This window comes from Aptenodytes patagonicus, chromosome 3 (assembly GCF_965638725.1).
Source record: "Aptenodytes patagonicus chromosome 3, bAptPat1.pri.cur, whole genome shotgun sequence".
In the NCBI taxonomy this organism is placed as follows: Eukaryota; Metazoa; Chordata; class Aves; order Sphenisciformes; family Spheniscidae; genus Aptenodytes; species Aptenodytes patagonicus.
Genome location: NC_134951.1, coordinates 36,759,301 through 36,776,508, shown reverse-complemented (window position 1 = coordinate 36,776,508; position 17,208 = coordinate 36,759,301). Strand labels below are relative to the sequence as shown.

General features: G+C 38.9%; 1 protein-coding gene across 1 annotated transcript in view; it reads right to left on the bottom strand.

Moving 5' to 3' along the window:
• CD109 (CD109 molecule) overlaps positions 1-17,208 on the bottom strand; it is an 89,357-nt gene that overhangs the window by 25,316 nt on the left and 46,833 nt on the right. The window contains 12 exon segments of the mRNA XM_076333079.1: positions 379-544; positions 1,109-1,337; positions 2,657-2,738; positions 7,344-7,520; positions 8,505-8,649; positions 10,136-10,354; positions 10,567-10,680; positions 13,931-14,048; positions 14,808-14,943; positions 15,491-15,551; positions 15,999-16,073; positions 16,822-16,974. Of these exon segments, the coding sequence (XP_076189194.1) occupies positions 379-544; positions 1,109-1,337; positions 2,657-2,738; positions 7,344-7,520; positions 8,505-8,649; positions 10,136-10,354; positions 10,567-10,680; positions 13,931-14,048; positions 14,808-14,943; positions 15,491-15,551; positions 15,999-16,073; positions 16,822-16,974 (1,675 nt within the window).

Below are 17,208 nucleotides of genomic sequence, written 5' to 3'. Positions count from 1 at the left end.
TGATCTATCCAAACTACTTTGGAATAGCTAACCCTATCCATCTCTCTTTAACCAGGCTGATCTTACAAGCGCACATAATAACATGGAAAAACTGACAAGTAATGTTCTTTAACAGCACCATGGTACTCCCATCAGGAACACAGTAATTGAGACTGAAAGGCCTAGCTTTGTCGTGAATTGTCATTCATTTATGGACACTTTTCATTAAGGCTGTCTTGGAAGTTCTTAGTTTATTCTCTATATCATACTCAAAACAGATTTGAATTCAGAAGGATTCTCTTCATCTCCAATTCTATATGCAGCTGTAGATATATGATAGGTATTCTTAAATTTGACAAAAATCCATCTATACAACTGTGTAAGATAGTTGTGCAATACCTTGGTGTTCTGCCCTCTGGTTCAGTATATTCAGTGCTTCCTTTGCTTTTGTACTTTTCGCCGAAGACAACGCATATGTCACAAGTGCCAAAGTGTAATTATCCGAAATGCCTTCTTCTAATTTACCTTCTAGAAAGTTTGTAGCACTCTTGATGACATAAGCATGCTGGAAATGAAGATCATACTGAAGAATGTACAGTGAATAAAATATACATTGAAATATTATAATTTAAAAGAAAAATTTGTACAGAAACAGAAACATTACTATCACCAAACAACAACCAAGAAATACTGAAAATCTCTTTCAGAGTGACAGGCATGAACCTCAAAGGCAAACCTTTTGATCTGGCACTGTCTTTTATGAACGTGAGTAATCTCAATGAAATCAATTGGAATGACTTAACATCTCTAAGGATAGTTCCCCCCATAAATTTCTTTGCAAGTTCTTGGACTAAAGCCACGACAGTATGCTTGCTAAAAGCAACTGCCTTTAGATTTTGCAAAGCCACTTAAAATTGAAGGGCCTAACAGCACAGCTTTGTATTGTCTCAGGTAGATAAGCCAAAGTACAGGGAAGTTTAACAAAGTCAGGTTAAATTTTGTCTGTGTTCAGATGTCCCTCTGCTTCCGTAAACTACCAAGTGTTTATGTATATGTCATACATACCAGGTAGTATGACAATTTATGAAGTGTTCCAGTAACTACGAATTCTATTTGTGAATTCCAATACCTGTTTATCTGGGGACCCTAGGAGGGATGACATGATGTAAGCTGTGAGAGCGACTGGATTATTGGTGCCTCCTTGAAGATCACTATGTAACACTTTCCCAGGCTCATGAAATTCTCCATTTAATTTCTGATGCCGGACAATCCATTTAGCTGTATCCATGAGTACATCTTGATCAATATCTATGAATGGTCGAGCTTGAAGGAAACATCTTAATACAAAAGCTGATAACCTTGGGGAAAAGGTTAATCAAATATGACAAAATTAGCAACGTATTACAGCTTCTTCTGTTTAAGATGATGTAAGAATACTGTGATGCATAAGGTGTTCTACACACACCTCCCAAGCACAGAGGAAAATACATGCTTCACCCAGACAAGCAAGTAGACTAAGCTTAATCCACCAAAAAATGAAGCTATGTCCTTGTTCCTAAAGATCATCCCTTTTGCAGCTATTACATTTTAAAAATAAATACAGAGTATAGACTCCAAGTCTGCCAGCACGTTTATCTTTATTCAAATGTTGCTCTCCTGCCTCCTGATGCTAGGCTAAAGTGGCAAAAATCATAGTTTACGAAGTAATGCAGTTATGAGTGTGACGTCAATTATCATGATTATCCCTGTAATTGTATCATTGAAACAACCTTTGCTGTTTTATTCATTAATAATCCCAAGTTCTGCTTTGACTCCCTTCTTTGCCAAACATGCATTCATGTAACCTCTCACTGCACTATTTAAGTACCAGAGTTGCCAGTGTAGATAAATTACCTTCATTTTCCAATCCATCAATACTGACTCTAAGGCAAATCCTGCTGATGTCAATGAAAGATGCTCACTGACTCCAGAAGGAGCGACTCAATCAGTGGCACAGTAACTGGGATGGTTCTATTTAAAGTCAGCAGCGTGTACTGAAATACCTAAGTATATTTAAACTAACTGAACATGGATTAGCTGAACAAAGTGCTGGAACTTGTCTCTGTTATCTATCTAGCCTCCACTACTATGGTTACTATGCTTCTTAGAGTGAAATTCAGCACTGAAAAGACTTTTTCAGCTGTATTTACAGTCTCAAAAAAAGGAGGTGTAAGAGAGGTAAGTAGGGCAAGTTTTTATCACCAGTAACTCTGTTCACCCCTTACGAAATGCCTCAGTCAGTCTTCTGCCTCCAGTATGGAGAGAACTGAAAATCTGTTTGAAGCAATGACATTCACATAGCCCTAAATGGTTTCAGTCAACTGCAAGAATAAGTCATTTAATTATTATTCTTCATTCCTTTGAGGAAACAACAGAAAAACTTTCAGACCAAGCTATTCCCCTGACTAAAATAATTCATCATTCATCTTTTGCAAAATTAAAAAGCCTTGCCCTAATAATGGCTTTGACAGCATGTTATCCAGCAGAATGACCTTAGAGTTGGCCTAAACACCTAATGAAAACCAGGCAGAAGGCTAACACAGCTGGAAATTTTTACCAGCTTCACAAAAAATTTTTAGTCGCAGGGAAAATATCTAAAATACTCAAATTCCACAGTGAATCTGGCAGAACTACTTACCATGTGCTCCCAGAGGGATCTTCATTTCCAAAGGCACTAAAAGAGCCATCATCCCTCTGGAAAAGCAGCTCTCTCTGGTAGCCTGAATTGGAAAAGCAGAGACAGGTATTGAACACTTTCCTCTCATGCAGGTTCCAGCACAAACTGTCTGCTGATGTGAAGTGAGGCACTTTCTAAGGCTGAGAAGGGCAGAACTTGGGCTCGTATTTCATAAAGAATCTCCTAAAAATGTAGGAATACACAAAACCGCACAGAAGATGATGAGAAAGCGGGCAGCAGTAACACGAAGGATCCATATACAAAAGCAGAACGAGAAGCTCCTGCTCCCACTCATCTGCCACCCAAACTTGACAGCGCGATGCGGAGAGACACGCTCCCATGTAACTTGGTGGCTCCAGGAGCACAGCAGTGAGTGCAGAGCAGAGTAGCAGCTATAGTTCAGTGCTTCGTCACTTTGGGGAGCTGGAGGTGTGCGCCTACAGAAACGCTCTACCTTTCCAGCAGAAGGAAGGACGAGCAAAAATGAAGTATTTTCCAACTGGAAGGGCAAGAGTACAACAAAGCTTCAAATGCTGCTGAAAAACAGACCCTTTCAGCAGCTTGCTTTTTACAAAGCAAAGGACTAGCTATCAGAAAAAGCATGCTGGAAGAGGCTGTTCTGAAATGAGTGAAAAATTTCAAAAGACCTGAAGACCCTGAAATCCTCAGAAGGATCCATTTAAAATGTATTTGAAGATTTTTCAGTATCCAGAACAAGTGCAGCTTTCTCCTGACTGCTGAACATCTATAATAAAAGGGCCCTGAGGGCTCACTAGCTGCTCACGACCACCAGCAGCATCCTTACTCAATAGCTGACCAGTGCAGAACCAATGTTTGTTAATGTTAGAAATGAAGAGCTTCCTATGATATGCTACTCACTGTAGTTTCTGATATCTAAAGCCTTCCTTCCCTTACATTTTGCTTGCCATTTGTGTATCCAGAACAATAATCGTAACTATTTACAGCATTTCACAAGACATCTTTTCTTCCTTCCCCCACCTTGTCTTTTTCCTTGGCTTTACTATTTTGCTATTATAATTAAGAAAGTATATTCATTAGTCTAACACCTGACAGGTACAGACACAATACTGAATCAGCCAGGCAGAAGGAAAACCCTCAGTCAACCATCATTAAGTCCTACGCAAATAAATGAATTTACAAATACATCCTGTGAGATCCACCCAACTACAACTGTTCCCCTGCAAAATGTTCCTTGCTTTCACTGATAAAGGATTAATCACACACTTACACACTATCCTGAATATAGATACACAGTCAGTGTTAATAACTGAGGAACAAATGGCCTGGTCCCTCAATCTAAGTTACAGTGTAAGATGAAATCCTAGTCAGGGTCTCTCTATAATAGAAGAGAGATAAAGATGTGAATCTGAACTGCTACAGTGTACCAGTGCACCCTCCCATATAAACTCTTACCCCAGTAGAATCATGTTTAGTTTTTGTCTCTTTAGAAGAGTTTGAAATTGCAATTTCCACTTAAATATAGGGGGTTTATAATGTATTTAGCACAACAACAGTGGTTAATTACATGATTAAAACTGGTGAAAAAAGAAGGAATGAGTTGCATTTCTCACCAAGGAAAGCAAAAGTCACTGTCAAAGTTTAAGCCTCAAAATAATGTGCTATGAGGAACATGAATATATGTATATATACAAATAGATTGCTTCCTCTTCAAAAGTATCTGACTGCAAGGCCTGAAAACTGAGGTCTTCTGCTTCTTGCAGAACAGGCAATATACAGCAATAAGTATTATAATCACCACCCCGCTAGCAGTGTAAAAGCACTAAACTAAGACCAACAGCCTGCTTAACAAAGACTGCTGAGCAGGCCTTACACAGGGATAAATTTATCTCAGAATTTGTTAAGCTTGGGAGGGATCAGAAAGATGAGCAGAACCAGAGGGAGGATGGAGCGATCACTCAGCTATTTCCTACAGTTTGCTTGCTTTCTTCTCAACGCCAACTCCATTGCAGTCACGCTAAAGTCTCCAAACGTGAGCGTATCTAACACGGGGAAGCCTGCAGAAATGCTGGAACAGGAGACCTGGGGGCTGTGAACCACCGTGTTTGTTCCAACGGACACTCAATCAGACACGAAAAACAATACTTCAAATGTCAACACATACAAGTGGAAAGGGAAGGAAAAGAAGGATCCTATTATGAAGATGTACGCTAGTACTCCCAGAGGACTGGCTGAAACCCAAGAGATGTAGGAGGCTCGCTGAGCAAGGCTGAAAGAGGAGTGCATCAGGATGGGAAGGACTTCAGAAATATGTGAAAGACTAAAGGGTCTCACATTTCAAACAGCTTGGAAATACTGCTCAAACTCGTTGCTTGCTTTGGGTCTCGCACCAAAGTTTTCAGACCAACCAGGATTTTCTTTTTATCTGAAGAAGTGATTTCAAGATGGGATCTGTCATTCCCACAACTGAAGGAATTTTTTTAAAAGGCAACTTTTGTTTTACTTTGCCTTTGTTCTAGGTAAATAAAAACTGCTAAAAGAAAGATCATATAGCAGTCTTTGCTAGCGATATGATCGCTTCTTCTCACAAGCATTTAGTCTTAAAATTAATTATATTTACTTCAGATTATGAGGTCACTTTTTCAAATATTTAGTGAATTCTGACATGCGAAATAAAGTCTGTTTTAAATTGAACTTCATGACAATCCTTTCAAAGACTGAGCTTATAAAAGTTACATCTCAAACTAAAGATACATTTCAACTTTAAGGTTACATTTTTAAAAAATCAGTGCAACAACTGAAATCAATTAAGTTTTAAAATAAAACAAAAAAAACCAGAATATTTTTTAGATTGTGAATCTTTTCTATCTTAAGGCTACAAATATTTCAGCGTACTTACTGTTTTGGCTACTACAGTGTTAAAAACATGTACCTAAATTCAAAGCCCCAGAAACAAGTTAAGTAACACAATGCTTTGTATAAAAGTGACATTTAATCCTATAATTTTCACTTGCTTTGAAATAAATTTAATAAATCTGTGTCCTGCTTTCAGCTGGGATAGAGTTAATTTCCTTCCTAGTAGCTGGTACGGTGCTGTGTTTTGGATTTAGGATGAGAACAATGTTGATAACACACCGATGTTTTAGTTGTTGCTAAATCGTGCTTATGCTAGTCAAGGACTTTCCAGCTTCCCATGCTCTACCAACTGAGAAGGCTGCAGGTGCACAAGAAGCTGGGAGGGGGCACAGCCAAACTGGCCAAAGGGACATTCCATACCATGTGACGTCATGCTCAGTACATAAACTGGGGAAAGCTGGCCGGGGGGGCCGCTGCTCGGGGACTGGCTGAGCATCGGTCAGCAGGTGGTGAGCAACTGCACTGTGCATCACTTGCTTTGTACATTATTATTATGATTTTTTTTTTTTTTAATTCTATTTCAATTATTAAACTGTTTTTATCTCAACCCACAAGTTTTCTCACTTCTACTCTTCCGATTCTCTCCCCCATTCCACCAGGGGGTGAGGGGAGTGAGCGAGCGGCTGTGTGGTGCTCAGTTGCCAACTGAGGTTAAACCACGACAATCTGCTACTGGAAAACTTCAGAAAATTATGGTAGCAAAACTCAGGCTTCAAAGAGTGGAAGACTGCTTACAAACTTTGGAGTAGCTGTTTACATAACACATCTCTTCCCCCCCACCTTACTTTTCAACTAAACTGTGTAGTAGGAAGGGTTTAAAAAAATCATTTAACTGCTTTTGACAGAAAATTGGGATCTTGATGAAAGGAAAATTTATTCTGAGCTGTGTCTTTTCCAAGTGAAATGTCAACAACTTTAAAAAAAAAAAAAACACACCAAAAAATCAAAGACTTACAGAGAGTAAATAAAATCTGAAAAGGTCATCGTGGTACCTTAGTAGGGGTGTAGCTCACATGAGGATGGTCTCATTCCTCTTTGTGAACCAGGCTCTCAGCAAGCAGAGTGACATGTGGCAAGCGTGGTACATCACAGTTAGACACTGTCTGATCCAAAACACACAGAGAAGCATAGTGCAACTATGTTCTCTACACTTTGTGATGCCCTGGAGTATTTCCCAATTAAAATATACAACGATTTCCAGCTACAATTTTCCAGCACAGAGTTCACTTCTGACCAAGTCTAAAACTTGGGTGGGCAAAAGCCAGCCACCAGAGCAAACGCCACTCCTTGAGCTCTACAAGGACATGGCAGGATGGGGATGGTGTCACTGAAGACAGATACACACGTGGGATGAATATGGTTCACTCTGCCCACTGACTAATTTTCAACCTCTGTGCCTCAAGCAAAGGTCAGAAATGTTCGCTCACACATGGTTTTATCAAAGGGTAAGTAACAACCACCTAAGAAATCTATATGAATTACCTTCTAAAATGCATTTTTCATCTGAGAAAAAAGTAACTACATAAAAACAACAACGTTTGTTCTGAGAAAACTTGCCCTTGTAAACAAAATCATTTGCTCTTCAATTCTGTCAGCCCAGAAGAAAGAGGAAAAGAAAGAGAAGATGGGCTTTTCTTCCAGTTCTCATGACACCAACAGAGCAGTATTTCAAATACCAAATGCAGAATCACAGATATGTTTTTACTAGTAAGAGTTCTTAAAACTCTAACATCTTTCTTTTAAGCATACAGACCTTTTCTCATAAATGATACAGCTTTTGATTTAATATCCTCTCTCAGCTGCCTGGTTTTAGTCAGGTATTGCAAAACATAAACATTTGGAGCAAAATTGATCATATTCTGTTCACCACAGCCGTAAGGCATCTTAATCAATGATGACAAACCGTTGATAGAAGGCCCAAGTAAATCACCTGAAAGATAAAATTTAATGAAAATAAATTAAAGCTTATTGCAAATAAAAGCATACCTCACACATAAAGGGTGGTATCATCTAAACTGGGAGAAAATATGATACATTAGGAACATTTGTACTAAACACCACTAACCAGGCAGAAAAGAGACTTCATCTTCTGATCAACTTTGTGCCCACTGACCTATCTCCCCACAGACCTTTCCAACTACAGAGTAATTTCAAACAGCCACCATTAAAAAAAAAAAATGCAAAAGATATTTAATCCAGGAAAATGTTTCAGTAATGGTACATATTTGAAACTTCCTGTATTTCTTCTCTCACCCACAGTTATCAAAGCCTAGGTGTCACAAGAAACAACAGCCGGGTTTTAGGTTTTATTCTGCAGACAAGCAGAATTAAAACAGGATACTAGCAAACTTTGCAGGACCTTCCTTATTAAAATGCGACTCCCTCTCTAACTCTGAAAATGGATAGTCAATACCATAATATCGTAAAATAAATAAATTAAAGGAATAACACACTCCACCCATAAGGTCTTCCTATGCTTAGTCTAATGCATAGGAAGGTAAATTATTTTGAATTAACGATTCAACCTATTAATATAGCAATTAAATAAAAATTAATGCAGTTCCCTAAAAACCTGTAAAGCAATAGCCATACTAGGCAAAATCTTGTAAGGGTCCTTCAGCAGGGGCTCTGAGAGAAGCTCTGGCAAATCCTGCTAGGGTAGCTCAGGTTATTACACACCAGCCTCCCTGCTCTACTTGACAGAGTTTACTACTTCTAGTTACTACCGGCAACTGCTCTGTTCTTCAAAAACCGCTTATGCCTGCAGTGCAGAAGATGCCAGGAGCTACATCATGGACACATAGATCTTAGATACCGAGTTCAACAAAAGCTCAGCAGGCATAAAACTATTTTTTAAAAAAATACAGCTGACCAGTAAATAATAAAGATGGAAACAGAATAAGATAATCCTTACCAACAGCAGCGACCTGCACTCTCTCACTGCCACTTACAACATCAGAAGGAAAAGTGAAACCCAAAGTTTTTGACACTGCCTGTGGTTTATTCCCAGTCAAATCCAAAAGGACTGTCTGAGAATATGTCTGTTCCAATCCTTCAGCCTATCAAAATAAAGACAGGATTATTGTAATCTCCAACATTTTGTTGCTTTTAGGACAGGAGGTGTGTGCTTACTGTACTGAGGGATCTAAAACACTGTCAGGTATTTTGTGCTGCTTGCTAACACATCAAGAACCTGAACTATTGGCCTGTCCAAACAGACACAGAAATGTTTTTCTTATAAAGACCTACCTCCACTACTTGCTTCTCGAGACCACGTGTCGATTACAAATTACACCCACAAAGTCAATGAGAGCATCTCTGATTCCAGTGAGCTCCATGCCAAGCACGGAGCTCCATGGCTGAGAACATGCCAAGACCGGAGGTGGTACCTTTTCTGCTGTCTGCAATCCTACAGCCTGTTATACAAGGAGGACTTGAACTGAAGTTAGGTACGTGACCATAAAGATTTTGTTTCCTCATGCATGCAAAATCCCTTGAGAAAAATTGTCCTTGAAGCAGAGAAAAAAAAATGGGTTTCTTTCCTCAGCCTACACCTTAGTCTAACAGGCTTTTATGCAGGATAGTGGTTTTAAGCAGTCTGAGGACAGACTGAGAGGGCTGGCCCTGTTCAGCCTGGAGAAGAGAAGGCTCAGGGGGTCTCAACAATGTGTATAAATACCTGAAGTGTGTAAAGAAGTTGGAGCTAGGCTCTTCTCAGTGGTGCCCAACAGCAGAATAGGACGCAACGCACACAAATTGAAATAAAGGGATTTCCTTTTAAACATAAAAAAATACTTTTTTAACTGTGAGGGTGTTCAAACACTGGAATAAACTGCCTGGAGAGGCTGTGAAGTCCCTGTCCTTGGGGATATTAAAAACCTGACTGTACATGGTTCTGAGCATCCTGCTGTAGTCGATCCTGCTCTGAGCAGGAAGGTTGGACTACTCCCTTCCAACCTCAACCATTCTCCGATTCTATGATCTTAAGCATTTATTTTAGGATGAGATGTACCAATGTCTACCACCTTCCACTGAAATGGAGCCTTACGTGAATCAGACTTAGATGTCCAAAGTTAGGCATGTCTTATCAGTTTCTGGTTTATCAGAAAGTCTGGGAGCTAAATTTCCACCACCAGCAAAATACAGAAATGTTCATATAAAATAGGCTTTGAACTAAAGCCAGGTGTATGGCAAAATTGATTGCACTTATCCATAACACAGTTATTTGGTCCACAGATTATTAAGCTAGCTGTAGCACCAGAGGTTCGCTGATGCACAAATAGCTTTCACCTTGCTTTCGGAAGCATTTGACACACTATCTGTTGTAGAACAGATCTACATGTTCATTCCTGGAAGGGGATCTAAAGAATTTTAAAGGAGAAATTCTTTTAAAAGAAGTGTTTTCTACTTAAAGCCACCTGACCCAAAACCAACCTTACAGAGCCAGAGGCAGACAAGTAAATTAGTTTGCCTTTTTGCTGCACTCTGTTGTCTATTTTAGGGAACAATTTATTTCAGGAACAAGCCAAGCTGCAGACTGTTTACCTTTACTAAAACTTTCTGGATGATAGCATCAGAAGCAGCAGATGATATTGCTGTCACTTTGATGGGAATCTCTCCCAGCTGTTTCGGCTTGATTGGGAATTGAACAGTTTTCCCATCTTCACTTGGTACGGATATAGACTGTTGATTTTCTGTAGCATTTATTTCATTGGATGTTAGAATAATTTCAAAAGCATCATTCACATCCAGAATCACAGTAACCTGTAAATACAGTAACATTTGCAATACAAAATGTTAATTTTGAAAAACTGCTTTCATATGCTGCCACCTTTTTTGTGTATAGAGAAAGAGCTTTACGGTCCGTCCACTGAAGAAAATATTAAAGTTCTCACAAGAGAAAGATGTGGTCTCCACTGGTGATGAAAACCTGCAGTGTCTAGTAACATTCAAGTACAAAGACACTGTTGTTTTACCTCAGCTTCTTCTTTCAAATAATTAAAGATGTTCACTTCCAAAATGAACTGCTCTCCTCTGATGACAGAGTATGGAAGGTTCAGGAAAATGAAGAAAGGTTGAAAAGCTTCCAGCTGCAAAACAAAAGCAACAGTGAACCCCTACAATCAGATACTAGCAAGAAAATGACTGTACAATTTGTCTCCTGATCACTTTTAAATTCAGACAACAGAGTATGTTCACTTGTACTCTACAGTTAACACAATGTATTACTGCAGGGCTGAAGTAGAAGCCAAAGATGCTTCTGGTCGTTAACACCTTTGTGGGAACGCAGTGGCGCCATTCAGATGAAAGCTGCTGACAGCTTTGACAGGGCAAGTTCCAACAGAGGCACCTGAATTGGGACTAAGAGTCTATCATCTGGCAAGTTTGGAAGCTGTGATCTGTCCTGAGATCTCATTAAGGTAACTGTGAACTGTTTTGAGTGCACAAGAAATGCATGATTAAGAATCTGTCAGTTGCCCTATCTCCATGTCAGTACAGAAACGCATGTTGGAATGCAAAATAACTAACTCTCCCAAACTCTGCAATTCACCAACATCTTAGAATGATGTGTTATTTTGTGAGATTAATCTTGGCATAAGTTCTTTAGTTATATTTCTAAAAATACATCTTTTCTTAATTAAAAGAAAAACTGCAGAAATATACCAGCAAGCAGTTACTTTTATCTGTGAACAGAGGTTTTTGGATGAAGTCTTGGCTCTAAGAAATCAGTGGTAAGCTCTCATCAAGCTGAATGGGATCAAAATTTCACTGTTTATGAACATCTGTACAATAAGAATGGCTGAAGCATGATATCCTTTATTATTGAAATGTCAACTAAAAATGGTTTTAATTTGGTTTTCATTAAAAAAATTCTTCCAAGTGTTTTGAGTTTCAGATCCAAAAACCCCTCAGCTTTCTTTTTAGCTAGCAAATATTCCAATGTTTTCTTTTTAAAACTTTGAAAAGTTGTTTGCTAAAGCTTTCAGTGTCAAAAACTTCTTTAGATATTAGAGAAGTTCTGATGGAGAATTTTTGGTTAGCTCTTAGTCGACGTTTTCCCTATGTACCTATTATCTTTGTCTTTTTTGTTTTGCTTGTCTCTAAAACTCTTGTAATACTGAAGTTTTACACTCAGGAATCACAGAATCATAGAATCATAGAATAGTTTGGGTTGGAAGGGACCTATAAAGGTCATCTAGTCCAACCCCCCTGCAATCAGCAGGGACATCTTCAATGAGGTTGCTCAGAGCCCCATCCAACCTATCCTTGAATGTTTCCAGGGATGGGGCATCCACCACCTCTCTGGGCAACCTGTGCCAGTGCTTCACCACCCTCAGCGTAAAAAATGTCTTCCTTAGATCTAGTCTCAATCTACCCCCCTTTAGTTTAAAGCCATTCCCCCTTGTCCTGTCACAACAGGCCCTGATAAAAAGTTTGTCCCCATCTTTTTTATAAGCCCCCTTTAAGTACTGATAGGCTGCAATAAGGCCTCCCCGAAGCCTTCTCTTGTCCAGGCTGAACAACCTCAACTCTCTCCGCCTTTCTTCATAGGAGAAGTGTTCCATCCCCCTGATCATTTTCGTGGCCCTCTTCTGGACCCGCTCCAACAGGTCCGTGTCTTTCTTATGCTGAATATTCCGGTATATTTCAATAAAATACAATAGGGTAAAATTATCGACACTCTGTGTAGTAGAAGTCAAATAAAAACAAGATACAAAGCATTAAATGACATTAAGCATGCAGATGTCACTTATTTATTTCCCCATTACAGTTTTCAGGCATTTCTTTTATTTGCCTCTCTGTATGGTACTGATTAACATGTTTAAGCCATATGGAACTCTAAGCGCAATATAAACATCCCAACAAGGGTGAAGTACTGAACAGTGCATGTGGGTGATTATAGTTAAATAATAATCTCAACATCTGTTCTACTTGCAGCCTTCTCAAATTTGAGGATGAGAGGCCAAGTATATATTTTCATACAGTCTGAACCAGAAAACTATTCCTCTTTCTGTCCCATCTCTGCCAAGCCGAGCGAAAGAAACGAGAATCATGATTCCAGTCTCAAAGGAGCCTTAGCCACAAAATCCAGATTGGGCTCCAAATTCTGTGGTGGAGTTATGATCAGGATGTTCAAAGCACATGTTCCGTGTCTCGTGTAGCAGCCAGCTATGAAATCTGGACGTGGATCTCAGTTTGGATCCCAAAAGTTGCCCCTCCCCAGGAATTTGAGGGCATGAGAACTTAAAGAGATAAATGGCTGTCTCCAAGCTATGCTTGCACTAGTGCTGGCATCAAGCTGGAAATCTATGGCCCAGTACTGCACAGTTTCAACCTGTCTAACCTTAGGCACTTAAGTGGAGTTGTCCCAGTTAGGAACATAGTTTCTCTAGGATCTTTACATAATGAATAGAAGGAGATAACTACCTTCAGAGGATTATTCAACGTATACAAAATACTAGCTAAATGAGACTTCAGAAAGCAACTCCTATTTTAAACAGGCTAAATAACTCTCTCTAAGTAGCTATTTCCATGAATACAGAGTGAGCCTAGGACAACTGCACTTGTACATTGCGAATCTCAGGTTAGAGATCTAACCTGAGGAGTGCTGAATTTAGCTTAAATTGTTAAACTCCTTGAACACTTTGAAGCACAAAAAGAGCCAAAAAGACAGGAACTTGGCAGCAAGAAGCACCTCATCCCACTGCTGGCTCTCAGTGTCCAGTCTGCTCCTCAAGCTAAGTCACCCAAAAAGTAGCACCTATGTTTAGTCCAAGACTGGTTTTGACAGATAAATGAAAGCGAGGCCAGAATTTAGTCTTTAAGCAATTCTCCCGTCCTCCCTCCTGGGGTAAGTGTTAGTAAGGAGCAGCGCAGTGGCATGAGGCACAACGTGCCTCTCCCATCCCAGCCACCTCTTCCCAGCTAGCCTGTGCAAACCTCCCTGCATGCACTATCAACTCATGGAAAGCCCTCTTGGCACAGCCAAGAAAACATCAAAACACACTGTCCTTAGGCAGTCATTCCCCCTTTCGACATACGAAGATTCTGAAGTGGGCACATCCTGAAAGTGCTCTAACAGAACAACTGCTCCAAAAGAAATAGGCAGCCAAGTATCTGTGTAATGTCTGAGATATTTATATGAGCAGGAAGGGGAGGCAGATACAGTATCACATATGTCTCCAGTGATGATGTTTTCTTTACAGTTTGAATACACGTGGCCTCTCAATCACTTTATTAGTATAAGGAGACGGCTGCTGTTAGAACTGAAATGCAGCTTCCAGTAATAACCTACAGTGTTACCAGCATTTAAAGGAGAACTGTCTAGTGTCATGGTACCTCCACTGGAGCAGTCGTGACTCCAAGCCCGCTGTTTTCAGACATCACAAAAGCACTGGCTACCCAGGATGTGATGGTATCAGGTACAATGACTTCCATTGTGGTGTCTGTGTCAGATCTGATGGCAGAAGGGGAGAGCAGACTTTCAAAAGTATCCATTTACAGACACCAGTAAGTGAACACGAATGTTTAAAATGCATCAAAAATTAAGTCCAAACTCTTGGCAGGAAAAGCTGCTGTTTTTTTCTTTTCCTAATCGTTCAGAAATACTTGTGATGGGATCAAAATGATTGAAAAAAATTTAAATTATTTTAAATTACATGAATTGAAGGTAATTACATTGAATCACATTACATGTAATCAACTTTTACCGATCCTTTAAAACAATCCCAGATGACAGTTGCTTCCCGAACTTCTCAGCTGTGGAAGAATACAAGATTTGTGCTTCACAACACAGGTCAGATTTCACCACCATTTGACAGTTTGAACTGTTCATTGAATTAGGTGCAGACAGGAACAGACTTCCCTTTCTGGGCTAATCACCATCTTCTCATGTACTGTAGAGAAAAATACTGGGTCTTCCTATCTGTTATCTCACCATCTTTAAAAGGAAGAGAGTTTCTTTTGTCTCCAGGATTTTTATCGTTTCTATTGAAACTACAAGGCCTTCAGTCAGGCATTGTCCTATTTTGCGCAGTTGTACAACGCCCCATTTGGTGGGTCTCCGATCTCACTTGTGGCCTCTAGGTGGTAGTAGAATATAAGTAATACCACATTTTTAAGCAGTGTTCTTCAGCACCAGTGCAGAATGCTGCTAAAACCTACAAAGTAACAACGGCAACTGTAAATCAGTTTCCATTTGCTTCTAATCTCATACCTAGTTTTAGTGTCGATCCAAAGCCAAGTTTCTGGAAAATGTGTCCTCACATAGAGATTGCTGAAATCAGGAGGTCCATTTTTAGATAATGACATATCATCACCGAAACCATCCTCTATGGGTATCATTCCACCATCTACAAAATAAAAAATATTGTCCTACCTACAAATATCTAGGTTTAAGAAAAATCAAATTAATACAGTTAAGAAAAGTCAAATTAATACAGTGTTTGAAGTATAATCTATAGCTTTGTTACATATGGTAACACTACGCCGTGACATTAGGAACTATTTTTTTTCTTGTTTGTTTTTCCTAAGAAAAAAGAAGTTTCATACAAACTTAAATTTCTAGATGGCCTTTCTGGAATGCTTATGGAACTGGTGTAATATGGCTACACATGACAAACCACTGCAACATATATCAACTGGAACTGCAAATTAAAACTCCATTCACCCTCAGGCCTTTAAGGGGTAGTGTCGCTCAGGACAGCAGCAAAAAGGAAGTTTTTAACGTACTAGTTATATGCATTTTGTATGTCTTGAACGTTGGAAATGGTAATGGTTTGCAAGGCTGGATGCAGCCTGTATGCAGTACAGCAAGAAGACCTAATAGGGGCCCTAACCTATGGACCTCCTTCCTCATTCAGTAAATAAGATTTGGCTACATTTATTTTTATTACTTACAAAGAAAATGTTCCTTATCCTCCTCAAGAATTGCATCAGTTGATACCCAAAGGCTGCATTTCTGGATAAAATTTATACAGTATATCTCAATACAGGACATTCAGGACATCAACAGTGCTTATATATTTTCTTTTTCTTTTCTTTCTTTTTAAGAAAATAAAGTCATCATAATAAAGCAATCATAGAAGTAAAGCAAGTAATATACAGGAACCAACAAAACTGAGATAATCTGAATCTGAATATTGCCTTAATGACTGAAAACTTTTCAAAGGGAAGACAATATCAAGCGTAAAGCAATCCATATTTATGAAAGTACAAACATATTTATTTGCATTCAGAGTATTTACGTATTGATAAATTTCACAATTCAAAACCCATATAAGCCATGAAAACAGTACATTGTCTACAGTCCCAAACTTTAAAAAGGGCATTTTCTTCTAGCAAGTGATGTGCAAATCACTAAGCAGTAAAAAACCCCAGCTCAGAATTAAAAAAAAAAAAAAAGTACCTGAAAGACACCAAAAGAACCTCTGACCAGGGGGAAATACTGCACTGTGCTGTATAAATTGAGCTCATGGAAGACCTAAGACAAGAAAAACAAAATCATCCAAAGAGTGAATGCAAACTCACATTTTTCAGAACTTTCACTGTTGTAGATGCTAATTCATACAGCTGTACCTCAAGCAGCAGCTCGCTTAGCTCTCATCAAAGAGAAGAGAATCCGTGACAGGATGAAGGGGATTAGGCTGCAGTGGTTTCATGATTAATGGAAGAGTGACCAAGACTATATAAGCCTAAAATAGGAGCCTACAGCCCACTGATATTCTATGGCACTTAGCCTATGTCATTTGAGCACTTTAGGAATTATGTATATTGTCAGCTCTTTCAAATTGTTGATGCACTAGAGCTTCTGCAAGTAAAGGGAATTCAAAAAGATGAATAATTTATTCTGCTCTTCAAAAAAGAAAATTCTTTCTTTATTTTATATTACTAATTTTAAAGAGCACGAAGCACAAATCATTAGGGAGTTTTTCTGACTTTTTTCTCTTTCCTGAAAGAAGCAACTGCCAAGTGTTAACTGAGCAGTTTATCTAATGGAAGAACAGTAAAGTATTAATTGGAATTAGAAATACTGGGCATATTACCTTGTGAGCCTTACAGTCTTTTCCCCTCCTGTTGATAAACTACTTGCAGAAGTAAAAAATATTTGCGTAAGGACTAAAAATCCTGCCCAAAGAACATTATTCATTCAGCATATAAACTGTAACATTTCCATAAACATACACCTGTCATACACACAATAATGAAAACCTTTTTTCCCATTTACTTACAGAATCTTCTGTTATGTCACTACTTTCTCCTAGAAGCTTTGTACTTTTATCAACAACTGCAAGTCCAATTACTGATCCTGGTTCTGTTGTACTGATTTTAAGGGAGACTTTCTCAGATGGCTTGACCTTATCTTTGCTCCAAGAGATTTTAATCTAGAAAAAAGTAAAAAACAACACTGGTTTAAATTATATTTACAATTATATATTACAGCCACGAACAACTCCGGGGAAGCATTTTCTTAGCTTAATTGGCTATAATTAAGACTCTGGATTTGCTTTTCCTAGGACCTTTGGGAAAATACTACGACATTCATTTTGCTCTCTTGCTCTCCTAGCTCATCAGTTCCTTGGACTGGTAGGAAGTCAGCATCAGGATCCACTGTCATT